This window comes from Somniosus microcephalus, unplaced genomic scaffold, assembly GCF_052327205.1.
Source record: "Somniosus microcephalus isolate GS21.2 unplaced genomic scaffold, FLI_Smic_1.0 unresolved_chr4, whole genome shotgun sequence".
Taxonomy (NCBI): domain Eukaryota; kingdom Metazoa; phylum Chordata; class Chondrichthyes; order Squaliformes; family Somniosidae; genus Somniosus; species Somniosus microcephalus.
The window spans coordinates 38,868,342-38,891,959 of record NW_028225182.1 but is presented as its reverse complement, the minus strand read 5'-3'; the positions used below and the strand labels follow the sequence as shown (position 1 = coordinate 38,891,959).

Sequence of the window (23,618 nt, the reverse complement as noted above, 5' to 3'; positions counted from 1 at the left end):
AGGCTTTCGATAAGGTCCCGCATAAGAGATTAGCATGCAAACTTAAGGCATATGGGATTGGGGGCAAGGTATTGACTTGGATAGAGAACTGGTTGGCGGACAGAAAGCAAAGAGTTGGAATAAACGGGTCGTTTTCCGAGTGGCAGGCAGTGACTAGTGGGGTACTGCAAGGATCGGTCCTAGGACTCCAGCTGTTCACAATATATATTAATGATCTGAACGAGGGAATTGGATGTAATATCTCCAAATTTGCAGACGACACAAAGCTGGGTGGGAGGGTAAGCTGTGAGGAGGATGTCGTGAAACTCCAGTATGATTTGGACAGGTTGGGTGATTGGGCAGAAACATGACAAATGCAGTATAATGTGGATAAATGTGAGGTTATCCACTTTGGTGGCAAAAACAGGAAAGCAGATTATTTGAATGGCAATAGGTTGGGAGAAGGGGAAGTGCAAAGAGACCTGGGTGTCCTTGTGCACCAGTCGCTGAAGGTAAGCATGCAGGTGCAGCAGGCAGTTAAGGCGGCAAATGATATGTTGGCCTTCGTAGCAAGAGGGTTCGAGTACAGGAACAAGGATGTCTTGCTACAGTTGTACAGGGCCTTGGTGAGACCACATCTGGAGTATTGTGTGCAGTTTGTCACCTTACCTAAGGAAGGACGTTCTTGCCATGGAGGGAGTGCAGCGAAGATTCACCAGGCTGATACCTGGGATGGCAGGAATGACGTATGAGGAGAGATTGGGTCAATTGGGCTTATACTCACTGGAGTTTAGAAGATTGAGGGGATCTCATCGAAACCTATAAAATTCTGTCAGGTCTGGACAGACTAGATGCAGGAAGGATGTTTCTGATGGCCAGGGAGTCCAAAACCAGGGGTCACAGTCTAAGAATAAGGGGTAAGCCATTTAGGACTGAAATGAGGAGGAATTTCTTCACCCAGAGAGTGGTGAACCTGTGGAATTCTCTGCCAGAGGGCGGTGGAGGCCAATTCATTAAATATATTCAAGAAAGAGTTGGATATATTTCTTGAGGCTAAAGGGATCAAGGGATATGGGGAGAAGGCAGGGACAGGGTACTGAATTTGGATGATCAGCCATGATCTCATTAAATGGCAGAGCAGGCTCGAAGGGCCTACTCCTGCTCCTATCTTCTATGTTTTTATGTTAATCCCAGCCTCTCCACATAACTGAAGTCTCTCATCCCTGGTACCATTCCAGTAATCCTCCACACCCTCTCCAAGGCCTTGACATCCTTCCTAAAAGGGTGGCGCCCAGAATTGAGAGAACTCCAAAGGAGGCCAAACCAGTGATTTAGGAAGGTTCAGCATAACTTCCTTGAGGATTGGGCAGGAAAGTGGAGTGGAGGTAGAAGATCAGCCTTGATGTTATTGAATGGCGGAGCAGGCTCAAGGGGCTGAATGGCCGACTCCTGCTCCTATTATGTTCTTCACCTTCTCTGCTCCAAGGAGAACAAACAAACAGTTGCTCCAGTCTCGCCACATAACAGAAGTCCCTCATTCCTGGTATAACATAAGAAATAGGAGCAGGAGTCGGCCATTTGGTCCTTCGAGCCTGCTCCGCCATTTAGTAAGATCATGGCTGATCTTCTACCTCATCTCCACTTCCCTGCACTATCCCCATATCCCTCGATTCCCTTAATATCCAAACATCTATCGATCTCTGTCTTGAATATACTCAATGACTGAGCCTCCACAGCCCTCTGGGGTAGAGAATTCCAAAGATTCACCACCCTCTGAGTGAAGAAATTTCTCATCAGTCCTAAATGGCCAACCCCTTATCCTGAGACTGTGGCCCCTGGTTCTAGACTTCCCAGCCAGGGGGAAAACATCCTCACTGCATCTACCCTGTCAAACCCTGAAAGAATTTTGTATGTTTCAATGAGATCGCCTCTCATTCTTCTAAACCTTAGAGAATATAGGCCTAGTCTACTCAATCCCCCCATCCCAGGAACCAGTCTGGTGAACCTTCGTTGCACTCCCTCTATGGCAAGTCTATCCTTCCTTAGGTAAAGAGACCAAAACTGTACACAATACTCCAGGTGTGGTCTCACCAGGGCCCTATATAATTGCAGTAAGACATCTTTACTTTTATACTCAAATCCTCTTGTAATAAAAGGCCAACATATTATTTGCTTTCCTAATTGCTTGCTGTACCTGCATGTTAACTTTCAGTACAAGGACACCCACATCCCTCTGAACACCAACCTTTCCCCAATCTCTCACCATTTAAAAAATACTCTGCTTTTCTATTTTTCCCCTACCAAAGTGGATAACTTCACATTTCTCCACATCATATTCCATTTGCCATGTTCTTGCCCACTCACATGGCCTGTCTATATCCCCTTGAAGCCTCCTTGCACCCTCCTCACAACTTAAATTCCCACCCAGCTTTGTATCAGCAGCAAACTTGGATATATTACATTTGGTCCCCTCATCCAAATCATTGATGTAGATTGTGAATGGCTGAGGCCCAAGCACTGATCCTTGCGGTACCCCCCTAGTTACAGCCTGCCAGTCCAATAAGGTTCACTTGAACCCTTCTCTGTCTTTGTCTCTCGAGACTTCAAAGTAAAAGTGGGCAACTTTAATCAAATCTGCTCAGCAGGAAAACGGTCAGGGTTGGATCAGTCGTCCATTTAACACCCCACTCGTATTCACTTCCTGTTGACTTAGATATACAATGCTCAATAACTATAACCTCCAAACCCTCCATTGCCTCACCTGCCTTATTAGGACTGTTAATAGCCCGAAAAAAAGAGAAGACACTTCTATTTATGCCGCGCCTTTCACAACCTCGGGACGTCCCAGGATTGGCTTCACAGCCAATGAAGTTTAGTCACTGTTGTGATGTAGGAACTCTGGGGAGTCTAGAACCAGGGGTCACTCAGAATAAGGGGTCGGCCATTTAGGACTGATGAGAAATTTCTTCACTCGGAGGGTGGCGAATCTTTGGAATTTGCTACCCCAGAGGGCTGTGAAGGCTCCGTCATTGAGTATATTCAAGACAGAGATCGATAGATTTTTGAATATTAAGGGAACCAATGGATATGGGGATAGTGCAGGAAAGTGGAGATGAGGTAGAAGATCAGCCATGATCTTATTGAATGGTGGAGCAGGAACAAGGAGCCGAACGGCCGACTCCTATTTATGTTCTTCTGAAATGTGGCAGCCAGTTTGTGCACACCAAGCTCCCACAAACAGTAATGTGATCATGATTAGATAATCAGTTTTAGTGAGGGGAGGGGAAGTTAAATAAAGCTCGATCGCTTCCAATACATCATCCTGCAATTAGTTAACCGCACCCATGTGCTGTCATCGACAATGCTCAGTTTTATAGAGCTGTAAACCCACTCCGTGTTTGGCTTGAGACACGCAATGCTTCACTAGGACGTTCCAATACTGCAGAGATCAAGGCCATTCGTACTTTAATCCCTCAGAAGGCAGGAGTGGGGATGCCGAGCCCTTCAGGATTGGCCGGGAGCCTCCAGGAATCGAAGATTGCTGTGAGCAACAACCAGGAGGAAAAAAAATCACGGGCGATAAAAAAAGTTCCCCTCATTTTCTTTCAGCACTTCACTCATTAGTTACAACTTTCCATCTACAAGGCACAAGTCAGGAGGGTGACGGAATACTCTCCACTTGCCTGGATGAGAGCAGCTCCAACACCACAAGATGCTCGACACCATCCAGGGCAAAGCAGCCCGCTCGAGCGACACCCCACCCACCACCTTAAACATTCACTCCCTCCACCACTGGCGCACCGTGGCTGCAGTGTGTACCATCTACAACATGCACTGCAGCAACTCGCCAAGGCTGCTTCGGCAGCACCTCCCAAACCCACAACCTCTACCACCTAGAAGGACAAGGGCAGCAGGCGCAGGGGAACACCACCACCTACAAGTTCCACATCATCCTGACTTGGAAATATATCAGCTGTTCCTTCATCGTCGCTGGGTCAAAATCCTGGAACTCCCTCCCTAACAGCACTGTGGGAGCACCTTCACCACACAGACTGCAGCGGTTCAAGAAGGCATCTCACCACCACCTTCTCAAGGGCAATAAATGCTGGCCTCGCCAGCGACGCCCACATCCCAAATACAAATCTAAAAATAAAGCCAAGACAAGACAGACTGGTCTTAATAGACTTCAGCCTCCCGATCGAACGGTCTCCCTTTATATAGTGGAAATCCAAGGGAACTCAATACTTCTAACTACAGCTCAATAAAACTTCAGTATAGCGGCTCATGCCTCTTGTACCAGACACTGAAACCCCAAGCATCAAACTGCATTTTGAACATTTTAAAATATTCGTTCCTGGGATGCGGGTCTCGCTGGCAAGGCCAGCATTTATTGCCCATCCCTGATTGCCCTCGAGAAGGTGGTGGTGAGCCGCCTTCTTGAACCACTGCAGTCCGTGTGGCAGTTTGGTATAACCGAGTGGATCGCTGGGCCATATCAGAGGGCAATTCAGAGTCAACCACATTGCTGTGGGTCTGGAGTCACATAGGCCAGACCGGGTAAGGGCAGCAGATTTTCTTCCCCAAGTGAACCAGATAGGTTTTTAAGACAATCCAGTAGTTTCATGGTCACCAGATTTATTTAATTAACTGAATTTAAATTCCTCAGCCATGCCGTGGTGGGATTTGAACCCATGTCTTTGGGCAGATTAGTCCAGGCCCCTGGGATTACTAGTCCAGTAACATAACCACTAGGCCACTGTACCCCAGTCAGCAGCCATGCCCTCAGTGTTGTATAAATGGTGGCAAGACACTCACAAAATGCACACTCGCACATTGAAGGGAAGATTCCTCGTGATCTACTCTAACCAGACACACAGACACCCCTGCCCATATGACTGCATCACATGTCAGGGGAACAAGGCAACAATGAACCCATTGACAAGAGGCTACAAAAACTACTCCTCGACTCCATTGCATCAGTCAGAGCTCCGCCCACATTGCCAGGATTGGGTCGCTCACTTACATCAACAGTGGATCCCCAAAACTAGTCACTAAATGTCAACAACAAAAAAATAGCACAATTTGTTTCTCTTCCCTTCCTCCTTTCAGGAGGTGATGAACTGTTGCTGGGGTACGGTTCAATGTCCATTACCTTCTAGGGCCTCGCTCGTCGTGCGAGCCCGGGCAGCGCATGCTGGCAGGATATTCAGCCAGCAGGGGCATCACCACCAAGCCCAACCCAGACATTCGCACGGGCGCTTTCCAGCAGGGTCACTGAATGGGTGACGAGGGTCCCTACTCTAGGAGTCCTGCCCCCCCCCTTCACCTCAGCACCCACCCCCCCCCCTACTGTTAACCGTGGTTCAGTGGGTAGCACTCTCTCCTCCGAGTCAGAAGGCCATGGGTTCGAGCCCCTCTCCAGAGAGACGGCCCCAAAATCTAGGCCGACACTCCCAGTGCAGTGCTGACGGAGTGCTGCATTGTCGGAGGTGCGGTCTTTCGGATGAGACATTAAACCGAGGCCCCGTCTGCTCTCTCAGATCAATATAAAAGATCCCACTATTGGAAGGGGAGCACTCCCCGATGTCCTGGGCCAATATTTATCCTTCAAAACAGCATCAGTAAAAAAAATTCTCTGGCCATTATCACATTGCTCTTTGTGGGATCTTGCTGTGCACACATTGGCTGCCCAGGGAGACTTGGGTGTTGATTTTGGAACCAAACACAAAAAATTACAATTGCCAGAGTTAAACATCTCACCCAGAGAACAGCTTAGGCAAGTTACGAGCTAGTTAGGAGAGGTCAAGCGCGACACAGAAGTTACTTCCGCCTCAAAGCACGATTACCATCTGTGAACCAAAGCCCAAAAACAGGTGCTTCAGGTCATTATTTTCCCTAGTGACAGAACTTCATTGGCTGGTGTCGACCCGCCATCCAGATGGACGGAATCGCGGGGCGCCCGCAACACAGAAGAGCCAGCACCTCATCACTGGACAACAGCAGAGGTCCCTGGCTTCGACCTCCCTCGAAGACAGCGGACGGCACTCCACCGAATCCGCACAGGGCATGGACGATGAAGCCAGCTGCCCCGCCAGTGGGACAGAAGGGACGACCCGAAGAAGTGCGACTGTGGCCATGAGTCCCAGACTGTGGAATGCATCGCATCAGATCAGCCCGCCCACCAAGATCTGCTGTGGGGGGCATCTCATTTCGGCCATCGACTGGATCGCCAAACTAGACATCCCATTACAAGCTGTTCGTCATACGATAGTAGTATTGGCTGAGAAGTGCCTTGGGAAGTCAGGAAAGGCGCTATATAAATGCAAGTTCTTTTATGTCGCCGTCAACAGATTCAAACATCTGCGAGCAGTGGCCCCACATTTGGCGCCAAAACTATTTGCGGAAAGGGAGAGTCTTCATACCGAACGCCAAAGACAGGCGCCACTCAATTAGGTGACTTATTTCGCACTTTAAAATTGGGTTCGGTTCAAAGAGCTTCCCGCACAGCGAATGGTTGAGGGTCAGTGACTGATGTAGGCAAACGCAGCAGCCATACTGCACACAGCAAGATTCCACAAGCAATGAGATGGACAACTAGTTTTGGGCGCGGCATCGGTTGAGGGAGGAATCTCGACTTGGACACACAAGAACTTTAGGAGCAGGAGTCGGCCATTCGAGCCTGCTCTGCCATTCAATAAGATCATGGCTGATCTTCTACTTCAACTCCACTTTCGTGCACTAGCCCCATATCCCTTGATTCCTTAATATCCAAACATTTAATCGATCTGTCTTGAATATACAGAACGACAGAGCCTCCACAGCCCTCTGGGTAGAGAATTCCAAAGATTCACCACCCTCTGAGTGAAGAAGTCTCTCCTTGTCTCAGTCCTAAATGGCCGACCCCTTATTGAGAGACTGTGACCCCAGGTTCTAGACTCGCCAGCCAGGGGCAACATCCTCCCTGCATCTATCCTGTCAAGCCCTGTAAGAATTTTGTATGTTTCAATGAGATCACCTCTCATTCTTCTAAACTCCAGGGAATATAGGCCTAGTCTACTCAATCTCTCCTCATAGGACAATCCCCCCCATCCCAGGAATCAGTCTGGTGAACGTTCGTTGCACTCCCTCTATGGTAAGTATATCCTTCCTTAGGTAAGGAGACCAAAACTGCACACAATACTCCAGGTGTGGTCTCACCAGGGCCCTATATAATTGCAGTAAGACATCTTTATTACAAGAGGATTTGAGTAAAAGAGTGAAGGCCAATGTGGTGTATGTGCCTTTAAGAGCAATTATGGTGTATGTGCCTTTAAGAGCCCCAGGTGTGCGTAATGCTGGTAATTGCCACTTGGGCTATATAAGCCTGTGTATTGTGTATATCCTTTAGAAACCCCCCCCAGACTTGCTTAGTAAATACCTATGAACCAACTCCTGTCTTCAGTGTCTTTATCTACACACGGACACTACAGCCAACATACTAATTGTTTGCTGTACCTGCATGTTAACTTTCTGTGATTTGTGTACAAGGACACCCAGGTCCCTCTGAACACCAACATTTCCCAATCTCTCACCATTTAAAAAAACTCTGATTTTTTATTTTTCCTACCAAAGTGGATAACTTCACATTTCCCCACATCGTAATCCATTTGCTGTGTTCTTGCCCACTCAGTCTGTCTATATCCCCTTGAAGCCTCCTTGCATCTTCCTCACAACTTACATTCCCACCCACCTTTGTATCAGCAAGCTTGGATATATTACATTTGGTCTCCTCATCCAAATCATTGATGTAGATTGTGAATAGCTGAGGCCCAAGCACTGATCCTTGCGGTACCCCACTAGTTCCAGCCTGCCAACCTGGAAATGACTCGTTTTTTCTCCTACTAAGAGAGTAGGAGTAAACAACAGGCAAGGAGACCAAAACTGTACACAATACTCCACACTCCGATCGTCCCCCTGCCCTTCAAAGACAATGGGATTAACTGCCACCACAAGGGGCAGATGGGACCTCTCTACACAACCTCATGTCCAAAGTAGGGGTTTCCCCAACCCTCCAAGATTGGCCAGGAGTCTCCAGGAATTGAAGATTAATCTTCAGGAAATTGCTGGGAGCAACACGCAGGAGGAAAAAACCCCCAAGGGTAATTTTTTTTTAAACAAGCTTTTACTTTCATTTTCTTTGAACGTTGCGCAATTAGTTATAAAACAATATTGGACTTGGGAACAAAGGCGAGGATAGAAACATAGAAGATAGGAGCAGGAGTAGGCCATTCGGCCCCTCGAGCCTGCTCCGCCATTCAATGAGATCATGGCTGATCGTCCAAATTCAGTACCCTGTCCCTGCTTTCTCCCCATATCCCTTGATCCCTTTAGCCTTAAGAAATATATCCAACTCCTTCTTGAATATATTTAACGAACTGGCCTCCACCACCTTCTGTGGTAGAGTTCCACAGGTTCACCACTCTCTGGGTGAGGAAATTCCTCCTCATTTCTGTCCTAAATGGCCTACCCTTTATCCTTAGACTGTGACCCCTGGTTCTGGACTCCCCGACCATCGGGAACATCCTTCCTGCATCTAGTCCTGTCAGAATTTTATAAGTTTCAATGAGTGGTTAGCACCGTTGCCTCACAGCGCCAGGGACCCGGGTTCAAATCCGGCCTCGGGTGACTGTCTGTGTGGAGTTTGCACATTCTCCCCGTGTTTGCGTGGGTTTCCTCCGGGTGCTCCGGTTTCCTCCCACAGTCCAAACATGTGCGGGTTAGGTTGATTGGCTATGATAAATTGACCCTTAGTGTTAGGGGGATTAAATACGTGGGGTTACGGGGATCGGGTGGGATATGTGTCGGTGCAGGCTCGATGGGCCGAAATGGCCTCTATCTGCACTGTGGGGTTTCTGTGATTCTGTGAGATCCCCTCTCATTCTTCTAAACTCCAGCGAGTGCAAGCCCAATCGACCCAATCTCTCCTCATACGTCATTCCTGCCATCCCAGATCTCGCGTCAATTCTTGGGAGCCAAGCTCAGGCCTGGGACAAGCACTACCAGTAGAAAAACCAAGTGAACAAATGAGTGACAGTCAAGAAACAGCCGATCTGGGGGGGTGGAAATAATGAAGAGCCCGTTTATTGCTGTGGGAAGGTGGGGCACCAGGAGGATGGGCATTCCGGGCAACCAATGGCAGGAGCCTGGCAAGGGGGGGGGGGGGTGGGTGTGTCATCACGTGGCCAAACCTCCAGAAAGATGTCCGACCAGCATCGGCGGCGAGGATCTCGCGTCGAATTCTTGGAGCGGAGCTCAGGCCTGGAACGAGCACAGCCAGTAGAAAAACCAAGTGAGCAAACGAGTCGGATGTTATTCAGACAGGGGACCCCCCCTTCACACCAAGCTAGTCTCAACTAGAAATGATACAGCACAGGAGGCCATTCGGTCCATCGTGCCTGCTTCTTGAAAGAAAGAGTTTTCCAATCAGTCCCACGTGTCCCCCCAGCTCTTTCCCCGCAGCCCTGCACACTTTTTCCCTTTCCAAGTCTTCTGCTTCTCGACCCTCGAGAGGGTGCAGAGGAGATTTACCAGAATGGTTCCGGGGATGGAGGATCTGAGCTACAAGGACAGGTTGGAGAAGCTGGATTTGTTTTCATTAGAGCAAAGGAGGTTGAGGGGTGATTTGATCGAGGTGTACAAGATTATGACGGGTTTGGATAGGCTAGACAGGGAACGGCTGTTCCCACTCGTTGATGGTACAAGGACAGATTTAAGGGATACGGGCGATGCGAGTGGCTCCAAGGAGAACAACCCCAGCTTCTCCAGTCTCGCCACGTAACTGAAGTCCCCGCATCCCCAGTACAATTGTACTATCTTGTGCTCCCCATTGAGAGAGACAGAAGGCAGCTTTGTGGCAAGTTAAGAGACCACCCCACCCTCCCTACAAAAAACCAACTATCTGTAGTCTGCTTATGCATAAATCCACACACAGTCAGCTCCAGAATGCTCCACCTTAGAGTAGTTTGGGATTGTGGAGGGAACTGGCAAAAACGGGGTCGATTTACCATGGCAAAGGGCAAGGGTTGAAAAAAAAAATCTATCAGGCGTCAGAAGATCAATGCTCGGAGTATGGTGGGAGGTCAGGAAGGGTCAGAGCGAGCAATGGTGTGAGTTACAGAGAAAGGCAGTCAGTCGCAATGGGGCCAGGCCATTAGACAGATGCGCTAATGCGGGGAGAGCGAGAGATCGAAATTTACAGCAGAGAAGGAGGCCGTTGGTCCATCTGTGCCGCCGAAAAAAAGAGCGAACCAGCCTAAACGCACTTCCCAGCAGTGGCCCAGTTGGTAGCACACACTCTCTCACCTCGGACGCAGAAGGTTGGGGGGGGTTCAAGTCTGCAGCACACGTCAAATATTTGACCCATTTGTGTCTGAGGTGTCAAATTCCTCCCTCCTCTCCCCAGACCCAGCCGTCTGTTGTAACGAGACTGCTGTGATTCACCCCTTGGTAGAGAGGAAAGTAGGAGGAAGGGGGTCGGTCTTATCCTCTCGCCGCCCTGACCTCGATAGCCGTGCAGGTAAGCACTCCACCATGTGGGGAATTGGCCCTAACCTCCTCTCCCCTGCCCCTCTGCTGCAGCCCAGTATAATGCCAGACACGCGCACTCAAGGCGCTTTTCCATTACACAGGCTTGAGCCCGTAATCCAGGCCGACAGTGCAGTTACCGAGGGAGCGCTGCACTGTCGGAGGCGTCATCCTTTGGATGAGACGTTAAACCGAGGCCCTGTCGAATGGGATGCCGAGGCTGTGAACAGCCTGGTTCAGCACTACTCGAATGCAAGGTGCTGAAGGTAGAGGGAGACGTTGGATATAGTCCAGTAAACGACCACCAGGACTAGCGTTTTGCGTTAACTTCAGGATTATGACATGGACACACCATAGCCCATTTAGCGTTACACACAGGCCACAACTGGAGTATTGCGTCCAGTTCTGGTCACCACACTTTAGGAAGGATGTGAAGGCCCTTGAGAGGTTGCAGAGGAGATTTACCAGAATGGTCCCGGGGATGGGGGATCTGAGCTACAAGGACAGGTTGGAGAGGCTGGATTTGTTTTCATTAGAGCAAAGGAGGTTGAGGGGTGATTTGATGGAGGTGTACAAGATTATGACGGGTTTGGATAGGCTAGACGGGGAAAGGCTGTTCCCACTAGTTGATGGTACAAGGACTAGGGGACACAGATTTAAGGTTTTGGGCAAGAGATACGGGGGGGGGGGGGGGGGGGGGGGAAATGTGAGGGAAAACTTTTTTTACGCAGCGAGTGATGAGGACCTGGAACTCGCTGCCGACGGGAGTGGTGGAAGCGGAGACACTCAATCTTTTCAAGGGGAGACTGGATAGGCACTGGAGGGAAATAAACTTGCAGGGCTACGGGGATAGAGCGGGGGAATGGGACTGACTGGATTGCTCTACAGAGAGCCGGCATGGACTCGATGGGCCGAATGGCCTCCTTCTGTGCCATTATGACAGACACAGGATAATGCAAGTTTCAAATGGACCTCCCATTATTCAACACCCAATATCCAGTTCAACACCAGGAGTACAAAGTGCAGCATGTTAACAACTTTCTACAGCACCTTTAACACAGTAAAACATCACGCTTCACAGAGGAGAGAGTTAGCAGACAAAATGCGACACCGAGCCACGGAACAGGACATTAGAATTAAAAACAGAAAACACAGGTCAGGCAGCATCTACAGGGAGAGAAAGTGTTACCGTTTCAGGTCGATGACCCTTCGCTAGTCAAAGAGGCAGGTTTTAAGGAGCAACTTAAAAAAAAGGAGAGAGGGAGGGAATTCCAGAACTGAGGACCTAGAGGGGTGAAGGAACAGCCACCAATGGTGGAGCAAAGAGGGTAAAAATGACCAAGAGGCCAGAATTGGAGGAACACAGGGTTGTAAAGAAAGACTTGCATTTATATAGCACCTTTCACAACCACCAGACGTGTAAAAGCACTTTACAGCCAAAGTACTTTTGAAGTGTAGTCACTGTTGTAATGTGGGAAACGCGGCAGCCAATTTGCACACAGCAAGCTCCCACAAACAGCAATGTGATAATGACCAGATCATCTGTCTGTCATGTTGATTGAGGGATAAATATTGGCCCCAGGACACTGAGGGTGAATTCCCCTGTACTTCTATCGAAATAGTGGCCATGGGATCTTTTACGTCCACCTGAGAGAGAGAGAGAGAGAGAGAGAGAGCAGACAGGGCCTCGGTTTAACGTCTCATCCGAAAGACGGTACCTCCAACAGTGCAGCACTCCCTCAGCACTGCACTGGGAGTGTCAGCCTAGTATGTGCTCAAGTCCCTGGAGTGGGACTTGAACCCAGGGCTTGTAGGGCTGGAGAAGATTACATGAAAAAAAAAGCAAGTAGTAAAGAAAATAAAAAAGAGAACTGCATTTGGTAAAATGCCCAACTCCCTCCCCTTTTAAATTAAATAGGGTGGGGGAGGGGAGGGAAAGATTGCCTCTGGAAGCCAGTGCGCCAGTGAATGCTTCTATTCTGTGCAAGCCACCGATCAGCCCCAGCTGCACAAAGTAATAGATCTGCCCAGGAGCCGACATTTTAAACCCAGTTCACCCGCAGCAAGATCCCCAGCCACAGTCAGAGAAGAGGAGGGGAAGTGAAGTGAAGGTGGAGTCACAGGGCAAACCCAGGCAATACTGCCGCTTCCGATAGATACATGTGCAAAAATCGGTAGTAGGAAACAGACAGATGCAAAAATGTTAAAGTAAAATGTGCAAATTATCCCGACGAATATCAGTTCGCTTTTTAATTGTCAGCATTAAAAAAAACGTTTAGGTTAAAATGAGACACGTAAAAGCTATCTAAAGTCTGCAAGGACCAACATTGCAGGTTAGCAAGTCTGCTGCAAGCATTAACATTTCAGGTTAGCAAGTCTGCTGCAAGCATTAACATTGCAGGTTAGCAAGTCTGCTGCAAGGACTAACATTTCAAGTTAGCAAGTCTGCTGCAAGCATTAACATTTCAAGTTAGCAAGTCTGCTGCAAGGACTAACATTGCAGGTTAGCAAGTCTGCTGCAAGCATTAACATTTCAAGTTAGCAAGTCTGCTGCAAGCATTAACATTTCAGGTTAGCAAATCTGCTGCAAGCATTAACATTTCAAGTTAGCAAGTCTGCTGCAAGGACTAACATTGCAGGTTAGCAAGTCTGCTGCAAGCATTAACATTTCAGGTTAACAAGGCAGAAAACAAAGAATATTTAATTAATTCGGATTTTTAAAAAAAGGTTAAAATAAAAGGCTTAAAAAAAAAAGTGCATACCAACTCGCATGAAAATCACGATGCTGAACATGGAGAGGACGGTGGGGACCACGACCCCGAAGAAAGTCGAAAGCTTCCTGCGGTCATCCTGCTGGGACGCGGTGCTGGAAATGACAATCTCCTCTTGCGGTGGATGCACACAGCTCTCGGCGAAGCCACCGGCGACGTTGTACAGCCGGTAGTTGAGGAGAGGCGAGGTCTCGCTGGACATTGTGGAGCAGTCAGATTTGCAGACAATTTCTTCCCCCCCCCCAACCAGGGCTCCGAGCAATAAAGAATAACCTCCCAGAGGGATGCCCCCTGAAATTAACAATGTAACTTTCCCCCCCCCGCTCTTCGCTGCAGGATGTGTCAATTTCAAAGGCGCCGCAATTGGATACTCCGCGCTGGCAACAACATTGTTACCACTACATGTCCCTTTACAACCTGCATTCACCGCAAGCCCATCTCTCTGCAATTTAACATCATGAGACGATACTCATGTGACTCCTGGCTTGCAATGGTTGGTGCTTTTTCGCCTCCCAAGTCCGAATGCTCTGAGTTAACCGACGCTCGTCATCGTTATCAACATAAAAAAGCGTTCATTGTCAAGGGGAGACGCCCTTTTTCCCTCTCTCTCTCGCTCTCTCTCTCATGAATATTTAGACTCAGAGACCCGCCTCTGTCTTTCTTATTAAAAGGGCCACTGTCATTCTGGTGAGGATGGGAACCAGTGTCATCCCACCCACCCTTGTAAATTATTTATAATGCAACGATTCAGTCGTGAACTTGAGGTCATCCTGTGGCTGGCCTTCGTTGGCTGCAAAGCGCTTTGCGACGTCCGGTGGTTGTGAAAGGCGCTATATAAATGCAAGTCTTTCTTTCCATCCAAGCCTCGGCTGCCCCGTGTCCTAACTCGCACCGAGTCCCGTTCACCCATCTGTGCCCGCTGACCTACATGGGCTCCCGGTCCAGCAACGCCTCGATTTTAAAATTCTCATCCTTGTTTTCAAATCCCTCCACAGCCTCGCTGCCCCCCATCTCTGTAATCTCCTCCCGCCCCACAACCCCCCAAGATATCTGCACTCCTCTAATTCTGCCCTCTTGAGCATCATCTGATTATAATCGGTCCACATTGGTGGCCGTGCCTTTATTGGGCCTAGGCCCTAAGCTCTGGAATTCCCTGCCTAAACCTCTCCGCCTCGTTACCTCTCTTTCCTCCTTTAAGACACTCCTTAAAACCTACCTCTTTGACCAAGCTTTCGGTCATCTGTGCTACTCTCCTTGTGTGGCTCAGTGTCAAACTATTTGTCTTATAACGCTCTTGCGAAGCGCCTTGGGACATTTTACTATGTTAAAGACGCTGTATAACTACAAGTCGTTGTTGTTGGGAGCACTCGCTCCTTCCATGGCACTGTTTTAAAAAGGGAGGTAGACAAAAGGCTGGAAACTACAGACCAGTTAGCTTAACATCTGTGGTTGGTAAAATGTTGGAACCCATTATTAAGGAAGCAGTAACAGGACATTTGGATAAACATAATTTAATCGGACAGAGTCAGCATGGTTTTATGAAGGGGAAGTCATGTTTGACAAATTTGCTCGAATTCTTTGAGGACATAACAAACAGGGTGGATAAAGGGGAACCAGTGGATGTGGTGTATTTGGACTTCCAAAAGGCATTTGACAAGGCGCCACACAAAAGATTACTGCACAAGATAAAAAATCACAGAATTGGGGGTAATATACTGGCATGGGTGGAAGATTGGCTATCTAACAGAAAACAGAGAGTTGGGATAAATGGTTCATTCTCGGGTTGGCAATCAGTAACTAGTGGTGTTCCGCAGGGGTCAGTGCTGGGACCCCAACTCTTTACAATCTATATTAACGATTTGGAGGAGGGGACCAAGTGCAACGTATCCAAGTTTGCCGACGATACAAAGATGGGAGGGAAAGCAGTGAGTGAGGACATAAATAACCTGCAAAAGGACATGAGTAAGTGGGCAGAAATTTGGCAGATGGAATATAATGTTGGAAAGTGTGAGGTTATGCACTTTGGCAGAAAAAATCAAAGAGCAAGTTATTATCTAAATGGAAAGAAACTGCAAAGTGCTACAGTACAAAGGGATCTGGGGGTCCTGGTGCATAAAACACAGAAGGTTAGTATGCAGGTACAGCAGGTGATCAGGAAGGCCAATGGAATCTTGGCTTTTATTGCAAGGGGGATGGAGTATAAAAACACGGAAGTCTTGCTTCAGTTATACAGGGTACTGGTGAGGCCACACCTGGAATACTGCGTACAGTTTTGGTTTCCATATTTAAGAAAAGATATACTTGCTCTCGAGGCAGTTCAGAGAAGGTTCACTCGGTTGATTCCGGAGATGAGGGGGTTGACTTATGAGGAAAGGTTGAGTAGGTTGGGCCTCTACTCGCTGGAAATCAGAAGAATGAGAGGCGATCTTATCGAAACATATAAGATTGTGAGGGGGCTTGATCGGGTGGATGCGGGGAGGATGTTTCCACTGATGGGTGAGACGAGAACTAGGGGGCATAATCTTAGAATAAGGGGCTGCCGTTTCAAAACTGAGATGAGGAGAAACTTCTTCACTCAGAGGGTAGTAAATCTATGGAATTTGCTACCCCAGAGAGCTGTGGAAGCTGCGACATTAAATAAATTTAAAATGGAGATAGACAGTTTCCTAGCTGATAAGGGAATTAAGGGTTATGGGGAGCGGGCAGGGAAGTGGACGTGAGTTTAGGTTCGGATCAGCCATGATCCTATTGAATGGCGGAGCAGGCCCGAGGGGCCGTATGGCCTACTCCTGCTCCTACTTCTTATGTTCTTATGCTTTGAAGAAGAGCAGGGGCGTTCTCCCCACTATGTAACCCTCAGCCAACACCACTGGAACAGATGATCTGGTCGTTATCACATTGCTGTGGGCTGTCCCCGTTCCCATCATTACAACAGCAACCACACTTCAAAGAGTGGTTGAGGCAAATAGGTGCTTTTAAGGGGAAGCTCAGTAAGCACGTGAGGGAGAAAGGAATAGAAGGATATGCTGATGGGGTGAGATGAAGAGGGGCAGGAGGAGGCTCGTGTGGAGCATAAACACCGGCACAGGCCAGTTGGGCCGAGTGGCCTGTTTCTGTGCTGTACATTCCATGTCATTTTATCGATGTGATAGTGCTTTGGGACATCCTGAGGTCGTGAAAAGCGCAGTATAATCTCTCGGGCAGTCCCTCGGAACCGAGGATGACTTGCTTCCACATTAAAAATGAGTTCTCAGGTGGCTGATGAGTCCAATGCGGGACCTACAGTCTCTGTCACAGGTGGGGCAGACGGTGGTTGAAGGGGCGGGTGGGTGGGGTGCTTGGGTTGACGTGCGCTCCTTGCGCTGCCTGCGCTTGGCTTCCGCTTGCTCCCGGCGAAGAGACTCGAGGTGTTCGGCGCCTTCCCGGATGCTTCTCCTCCACTTTGTGCGGTCTTGGGCCAGGGATTCCCAGGTGTCAGTGGGGATGTTGCACTTTTTCAAGGAGGCTTTGAGGGTGTCCTTGAAGCGTTTCCCCTGCCCACCTGGGGCTCTCTTGCCGTGTCGGAGCTCCGAGTAGAGCGCTTGTTTTGGGAGTCTCGTATCGGGCATGCGGGCGATGTGACCTGTCCATCGGAGCTGATCGAGCGTGGTCAAAGCTTCAATGCTGGGGATGTTGGCCTGAGCGAGAACACTGACATTGGTGCGCCTATCCTGCCAATGGATTACAGGATCTTGCGGAGGCAGCATTGGTGATACCTCTCCGGTGCTTTGAGGTGCCTGCTGTACATGGTCCATGTCTCTGAGGCATACAGGAGGGCGGGTATCACTACTGCTCTGTAGACCATGAGCTTGGTGCCGGGTTTGAGGTCCTGGTCTTCAAACACTCTCTTCCTCAGGCGACCGAAGGCTGCACTGGCACATTGAAGGTGGTGTTGGACTTCGTCATCAACGTCTGCCCTTGTTGACAGTAGGCTCCCGAGGTATGGAAAGTGGTCCACATTGTCCAAGGCCTTGTCATGTGTGGCGGGGGCAGGTTGGTAGAGGACCTTTGTCTTATGGATGTTTAGTGTAAGGCCTATGCTCTCGTACGCTTCAGTGAAGGTGTTAACGATGGTTTGGAGTTCGACCTCCGAGTGTGCACAGACGCAAGCGTCGTCTGCATACTATAATTCGACAACAGAGGAAGGGACGACCTTGGATTTGGACTGGAGGTGATGGAGGTTGAACAGTTTCCCGTTTGTTCTGTAAATTAGCTCCACTCCAGCGGGGAGCTTACTGAGGGTGAGATGGAGCATTGCAGCCTGGAAGATCGAGAAGAGCGTTGGTGTGATGACAAAGCCTTGCTTGACCCCGGTCCGTACATGAATTGGGTCTGTGGTGGAACCGTTGGTCAGGATCACGGATTGCGGAGGACGGTGACAAACTTTTGAGGGCAGCCGAATTTGGGTTGGGCCGAATGGCCTGTTTCTGTGCTGTACATTCTATATTATTTTATCTATGTGATCGTGCTTTGGGACATCCTGAGGTCATGAAAAGCGCAGTATAAATACAAGTTCTTTCTTTCTACGCAAATCTTGCTGGAATGTGCTATTGCATGATTGAACTTGAGATCGTTCTCTCGCTTGCTCTTAGGCAGTTCCTCGGAACGGAGGATGACTTGCTTCCACACTAAAAATGAGTTCTCAGGAAACTGATGAGTCCAATGCGGGACCTACAGTCTCTGTCACAGGTGGGGCAGACGGTGGTTGAAGGGGCGGGTGAATGGGGTGCTTGGGTTGACCTGCGCTCCTTGCGCTGTTTGCGCTTGGCTTCCGCTTGCTCCCGGCGAAGAGACTCGAGGTGTTCAGCGCCTTCCCGGATGCTTCTCCTCCACTTTGTGCGGTCTTGGGCCAGGGATTCCCAGCTGTCGGTGGGGATGTTACACTTTTTCAAGGAGGCTTTGAGGATGTCCTTGAAGCGTTTCCTCTGCCCACCTGGGGCTCTCTTGCCGTGTCGGAGCTCCGAGTAGAGCGCTTGCTTTGGGAGTCTCGTATCGGGCATGCGGACGATGTGACCCGTCCATCGGAGCTGATCGAGCGTGGTCAAAGCTTCGATGCTGGGGATGTTGGCCTGAGCGAGAACACTGACGTTGGTGCGCCTATCCTACCAATGGATTTGCAGGATCTTGCGGAGGCAGCGTTGGTGGTATCTAACTTGAGATGCTAATAATGAAAGTGACGGTGGGGGGGGGGGGGGCATCTGCTCAGCTGCTCTTCCCTGAAAATAATTTGCCCCTTTTATCACACCGACGATAGGCTGGTTTATGAGGACAAAAAACTTGCATTTATGTAGTGCCTTTAATGTAGTAAGATATCCGAAAGTGCTTCACAGGAGCGTTATCAAACAAAATTTGACACCGAACGCTCTATGGGCATTTTGCAAGGGGCCTATAAGGAGGTATTAGGACAGGTGGCCAATAGCTTGGTCAAAGAGGTAAGTTTAAAGGAGCATCTTAAAAGAGGAGAGAGAGGCGGAGAGGTTTAGGGAGGGAATTCCAGAGTTTAGGGCCCAGGCAGCTGAAGGCACGGCCACCAATGGTGGAGCGATGGAAATCAGGGATGCTCAAGAGGCCAGAATTGGAGGAGCGCAGAGATCTCGGAGGGTTGTAGGAGGTTAAAGAGATAGGGAGGGAGCGAGAGGCCGTGGAAGAATTGAAAACAAGAGTGTTGGAGCATGTAATGTACAATGGATTATTCTGTTACTGACCAGCCCTTTTTATGGCCATAAAATTTCATCGCTGTAAGTAAACACAGCTTTGGGGTCAATCAGAGTTTAATTGCTGTTGGGCGAGGAAAGTTTGCAGATTGTAAATTTTGGGCTTAAGGCCAGCAGAAGCATCACGAGATGTTTCCGATACTTTGAAGAGTATATCGGAAATTGAATGGGTGCTTTCAAAACTTTTATACAGAATTAACTGATTCCCTCGTAGTATCCTCGAGGTTGGGCAATTCTTTTCTCTTATTTATTCGTTCACTGGATGTCACATATCGGCCAGACCGGGTAAGGGCAGCAGATTTCCTTCCCTAAAGGACATTAGTGAACCAGATGGGTTTTTACGACAATGTTTCACGGTCACCATTACTGATACTAGCTTTTTATTCCAGAATTATTTGTTAACTGAATTTAAATTCCCCAGTTGTCGTGGTGGGCATGAACCCATGTCTCCGGAATCATTAATATTTAACAGTTAACATAGGCATGGTCCGTGTGACCTCCTGGTCCGATGTCGATCACCTGAGGAGGTCAGAGAGGAACTTTCCCAGAGACTTTTTTCCCTTTCTGGCTCTGAGGGAGTGCTGCACTGTCGGAGGTGCCGTCTTTCGGATGAGCCGTTAAACCGAGGCCCCGTCTGCTCTCTCAGGTGGACGTAAAAGATCCCACGGCCACTATTTCGACGAAGAGCAGGGGAGGTCTCCCCAGTGTCCTGGGCCAATATTTATCCCTCAATCAACATCTAAAACAGATTACAATAGCAAAATACTGTGGATGCTGGAAATCTGAAATAACAACAGAAAATGCTGGAAATACTCAGGAGGTCAGGCAGCATCCGTGGAGAGAGAAACAGAGTTAACGTTTCAGGTTGATGACCCTTCATCAGTTACTCACTCCACGGTGCTGCCTGGCCTGCTGAGTGTTTCCAGCATATTCTGCTGTTATTCTAAAACAGACTCATTGGTCAGATTGCTGTTTGTGGAAGCTTGCTGTGCGCAAATTGGCTGCTGCATTTCCCACATTACAACAGTGACTCCACTTTCTTATGCACTCTCCGTCTCCAGCGCTCTACCTGTTTTAGTGCCAGCGAAAAGGCCATTTGTCTCAAGTCCATTTCATCCTTGGCCCATTTTAAAAAATGTGTTTATTTGATGTGGGCGTCGCTGGCCAGGCCAGCATTTATTGCCCATCCCTAGTTGCCCTCGAGAAGGTGGTGGTAAGCCGCCTTCTTGAACCGCTGCAGTCCGTGTGGTGAAGATACTCCCACAGTGCTGTTAGGGAGTTCCAGGATTTTGACCCAGCGATGATGAAGGATCGGCGATATTCTTCTAAGGCAGGATGGTGTGTGACTTGGAGGGGAATGTGGAGGTGATGGTGTTCCCATGCACCTGCTGCCCTTCTAGGTGGAAGAGGTCGCGGGTTTGGGAAGTGCTGTCGAAGAAGCCTTGGTGAGTTGCTGCAGTGCATCTTGTAGATGGTGCACACTGCAGCCACGGTGCGCCGGTGGTGGAGGGAGTGAATGTTGAAGGTGGTGGATGGGGTGCCAATCAAGTGGGCTGCTTTGTCCTGGATGGTGTCGAGCTTCTCGAGTGTTGTTGGAGCTGCACTCATCCAGGCAAGTGGAGAGTATTCCATCACACTCCTGACTTGTGACTTGTAGATGGTGGAAAGGCTTTGGGGAAGTCAGGAGGTGAGACACTCGCTGCAGAATACCCAGCCTCTGACCTGCTCGTTGCCACAGAATTTATGTGGCTGGTCCAGTTCAGTTTCTGGTCAATGGTGACCCCCAGGATGTTGATGGTGGGGGATTCGGCGATGGTAATGCCGTTGAATGTCAAGGGGAGGTGGTTAGACTCTCGCTTGTTGGAGATAGTCATTGCCTGTTCATTAACTTCCCCCATTCCCTACCCCGCCCCAGGTGTGGATTGATCACGTGGGAAATCGGGAGATTTCCTGTGTGCCCCAGTGCATAATCCAGAGCGATGTATTATCAGCACCACCCCCCCCCCCCCTTTATTCCGTGAGAATCCAGAAAAAGCCTCATCCATTCGGGGGGAGCTAGTCTGCTGCTGATCCTCCACCCCCACCCATTGGTTCCCTACTTTAATAAATACCAAGTTCCTTCTCGTATCTCCCTCAGAAAAAAATAATAGAAACATAGAAGATAGGAGCAGGAGTAGGCCATTCGGCCCTTCGAGCCTGCGCTGCCATTCAACGAGATCATGGCTGATCATCCAGACCCTAGCACCCGGTCCCTACACCGACAGCCATCCCACCCAAGCCCTATCCCCATAACCCCGCGTATTTAATCCCCCCTAACACTAAGGGCCAATTTTTATCATGGCCAATCAACCTAACCCGCACATCTTTGGACTGTGGGAGGAAACCGGAGCACCCAGAGGAAACCCACGCACTTGATCAAGTAGCACTTGACACTAATACCACAAGGAATAGTTGAGGCAAATAGCGTGGATACACTAAGGGGAAGCGAGATAACAACTTGTATTTATATAGCGCCTTTAATGTAGTACAACCTCCCAAAGCGCTTCACAGGAGCGATTATCAAACAAAATTTGACACGAGCTTGGGGCCCAGGCGGCTGAAGGCACGGCCACCAATGATGGAGCGATTAAAATCAGGGCTGCTCAAGAGGGCAGAATTGGAGGAGCGCAGAGATCTCCGGGGGGGGGGTGGGGGGGTAGTTGTGGGGCTGAAGGAGATTACAAAGATAGGGAGGGGGGGGGGGGGGCGAGGCCATGGAGGGATTTGAAAACAAGGATGAGAATTATAAAAATTGAAGCATTGCTTAACCGGGAACCAGTGTAGGTCAGCGAGCACAGGGGATGATGGGTCAGCGGGACTTGGTGCGAGTTAGATAAACACACGAGGGAGAAAGGAATAGAAGGTTATGTTGATGGGGTGAGATGAAGAGGGGTGGGAGGAGGCTGGTGTGGAACAAACACCGGCAGAGACCAGTTGGGCCGAATGGCCTGCTTGTGTTGTAAATACTTTGCAATATCTCTAGAACAACTTGTAAAAAAAGTATAAAGACAATATGCTTCAACTTTTTAATCTGGGTTTCTTTCATTAACGGGTTTAATGAGTCATGGTTGTATTTCAGTAATCCAGACGACACTTTTATCAGGACAGGCGTATAAAAATACATTTACAATCGTTTCCTGTTAAAAAGCACTTTGTTTGCTTCAGTGATGCTTGCATGTTTTAATTCCAAGTCCTGTCGTGTTAAACACGGGGGAGGCGGGGATAGACAAAAAATGAATGATGTTCAAACGCATTTCAGTGGATCTAAAGGTTAACAGGGTGTACAACTTTAAACATACCCGGGGAAAGGTAAGGGATTCTCGACAGATAACAATGCTTCAGGTAAAACAAAACCGTGTTATGAAATAAAATAATTGTCCAATAATTAGTCTCAATTTGTGTTTCGAGCCAGTTTCGATAGTTGCACTGTCGCCTGATTTGCCCCCACCATCCCGCCCGCCCCTCCCCTCATAAGGCACTTACTCCTTGCTGAATACAGTTCCCTCGGGTACTTTACCAGATGGTCATTATAGCCAAGCTCAGTCCTGACCAATGTTCCCTTTGCGCTGCGTGGTCGGGCTGGCTTTGTAATGGGATGAACCGTGCGTGCGCGGTACTTTGAATGGGTCGCGCACATCCAAAAAATAAATTAACCGGGGCGTTGCTCCTGACTGCACTGGATCGTGATCCGGTGGGGGGGGGGCGGTGGGGGAACGGGAGAGAGAATCCGTGGCTCATTTCCCCGCATCAAGGGTAGCACAATCAGGAATAATATACTCCTCTACATTGGGGAAACCAAACGCAGATTGGGTGACCGCTTTGCGGAACACCTCCGTTCAGTCCGTAAGGGCGACCCTGAGCTTCCGGTCGCCTGTCACTTTAATTCACCGCCCCATTCCCACTCGGACCTCACCGTCCTTGGCCTCTTGTATTGTTCCACGGAAGCTCAACGTAAACTCAAGGAACAGCACCTCATCTTCCGATTAGGCACTTTGCAGCCTTCCGGACTCAATATCGAGTTCAACAATTTCAGATCATAACCTCGGCCCCTATTACATTTTCGCTTATTTTTTTATCCACACCTTTGTTTTGGTTTCTCCCCCCCCCCCCACTTTCCTTTTTTTCTCTCCCCCACATGGCAGCTGTCTCCCATTCTGCCAGCACATTTCACACCTAATCTAGAGCCGTCTTTTGTCTCCACTAGTCCGATCACCATCTCGTCTCGTTTTGAATACCTCTTAATGTCTCTTCACTTCCCTTTTGTTCTCTCCCAGCCCTGCCTCTTAATCTATTTCATTCCCTGTGCCTCTCTAGTCTTGACAAAGGGTTTTGACCCGAAACGTTGACTCTAATTTCTCTCCACGGATGTTGCCTGGCCTGCTGAGTTTTTCCAGCATTTTCTGTTGTTATTTCGGATTTCCAGCATCCGCAGTATTTTGCATTCATAATATACTCCTTGTTCTGCGTCGGTGATCAGCTTGCTGTATGGCCATTTTACAAAGGGCCGACGTGC

At 48.9% G+C, this 23,618-nt stretch overlaps 1 protein-coding gene across 1 annotated transcript in view; it reads right to left on the bottom strand.

The window, feature by feature from the left end:
* slc12a9 (solute carrier family 12 member 9) overlaps positions 1-13,922 on the bottom strand; it is a 49,368-nt gene extending 35,446 nt beyond the window's left edge. The window contains exon 1 of the mRNA XM_085977347.1: positions 13,305-13,922. Coding sequence (XP_085833473.1) covers positions 13,305-13,515 — 211 coding nt within the window. The 5' untranslated portion in view covers positions 13,516-13,922. The remainder of the gene's footprint in view (positions 1-13,304) is intronic.
* Between the last annotated feature and the right edge of the window lie 9,696 nt (positions 13,923-23,618).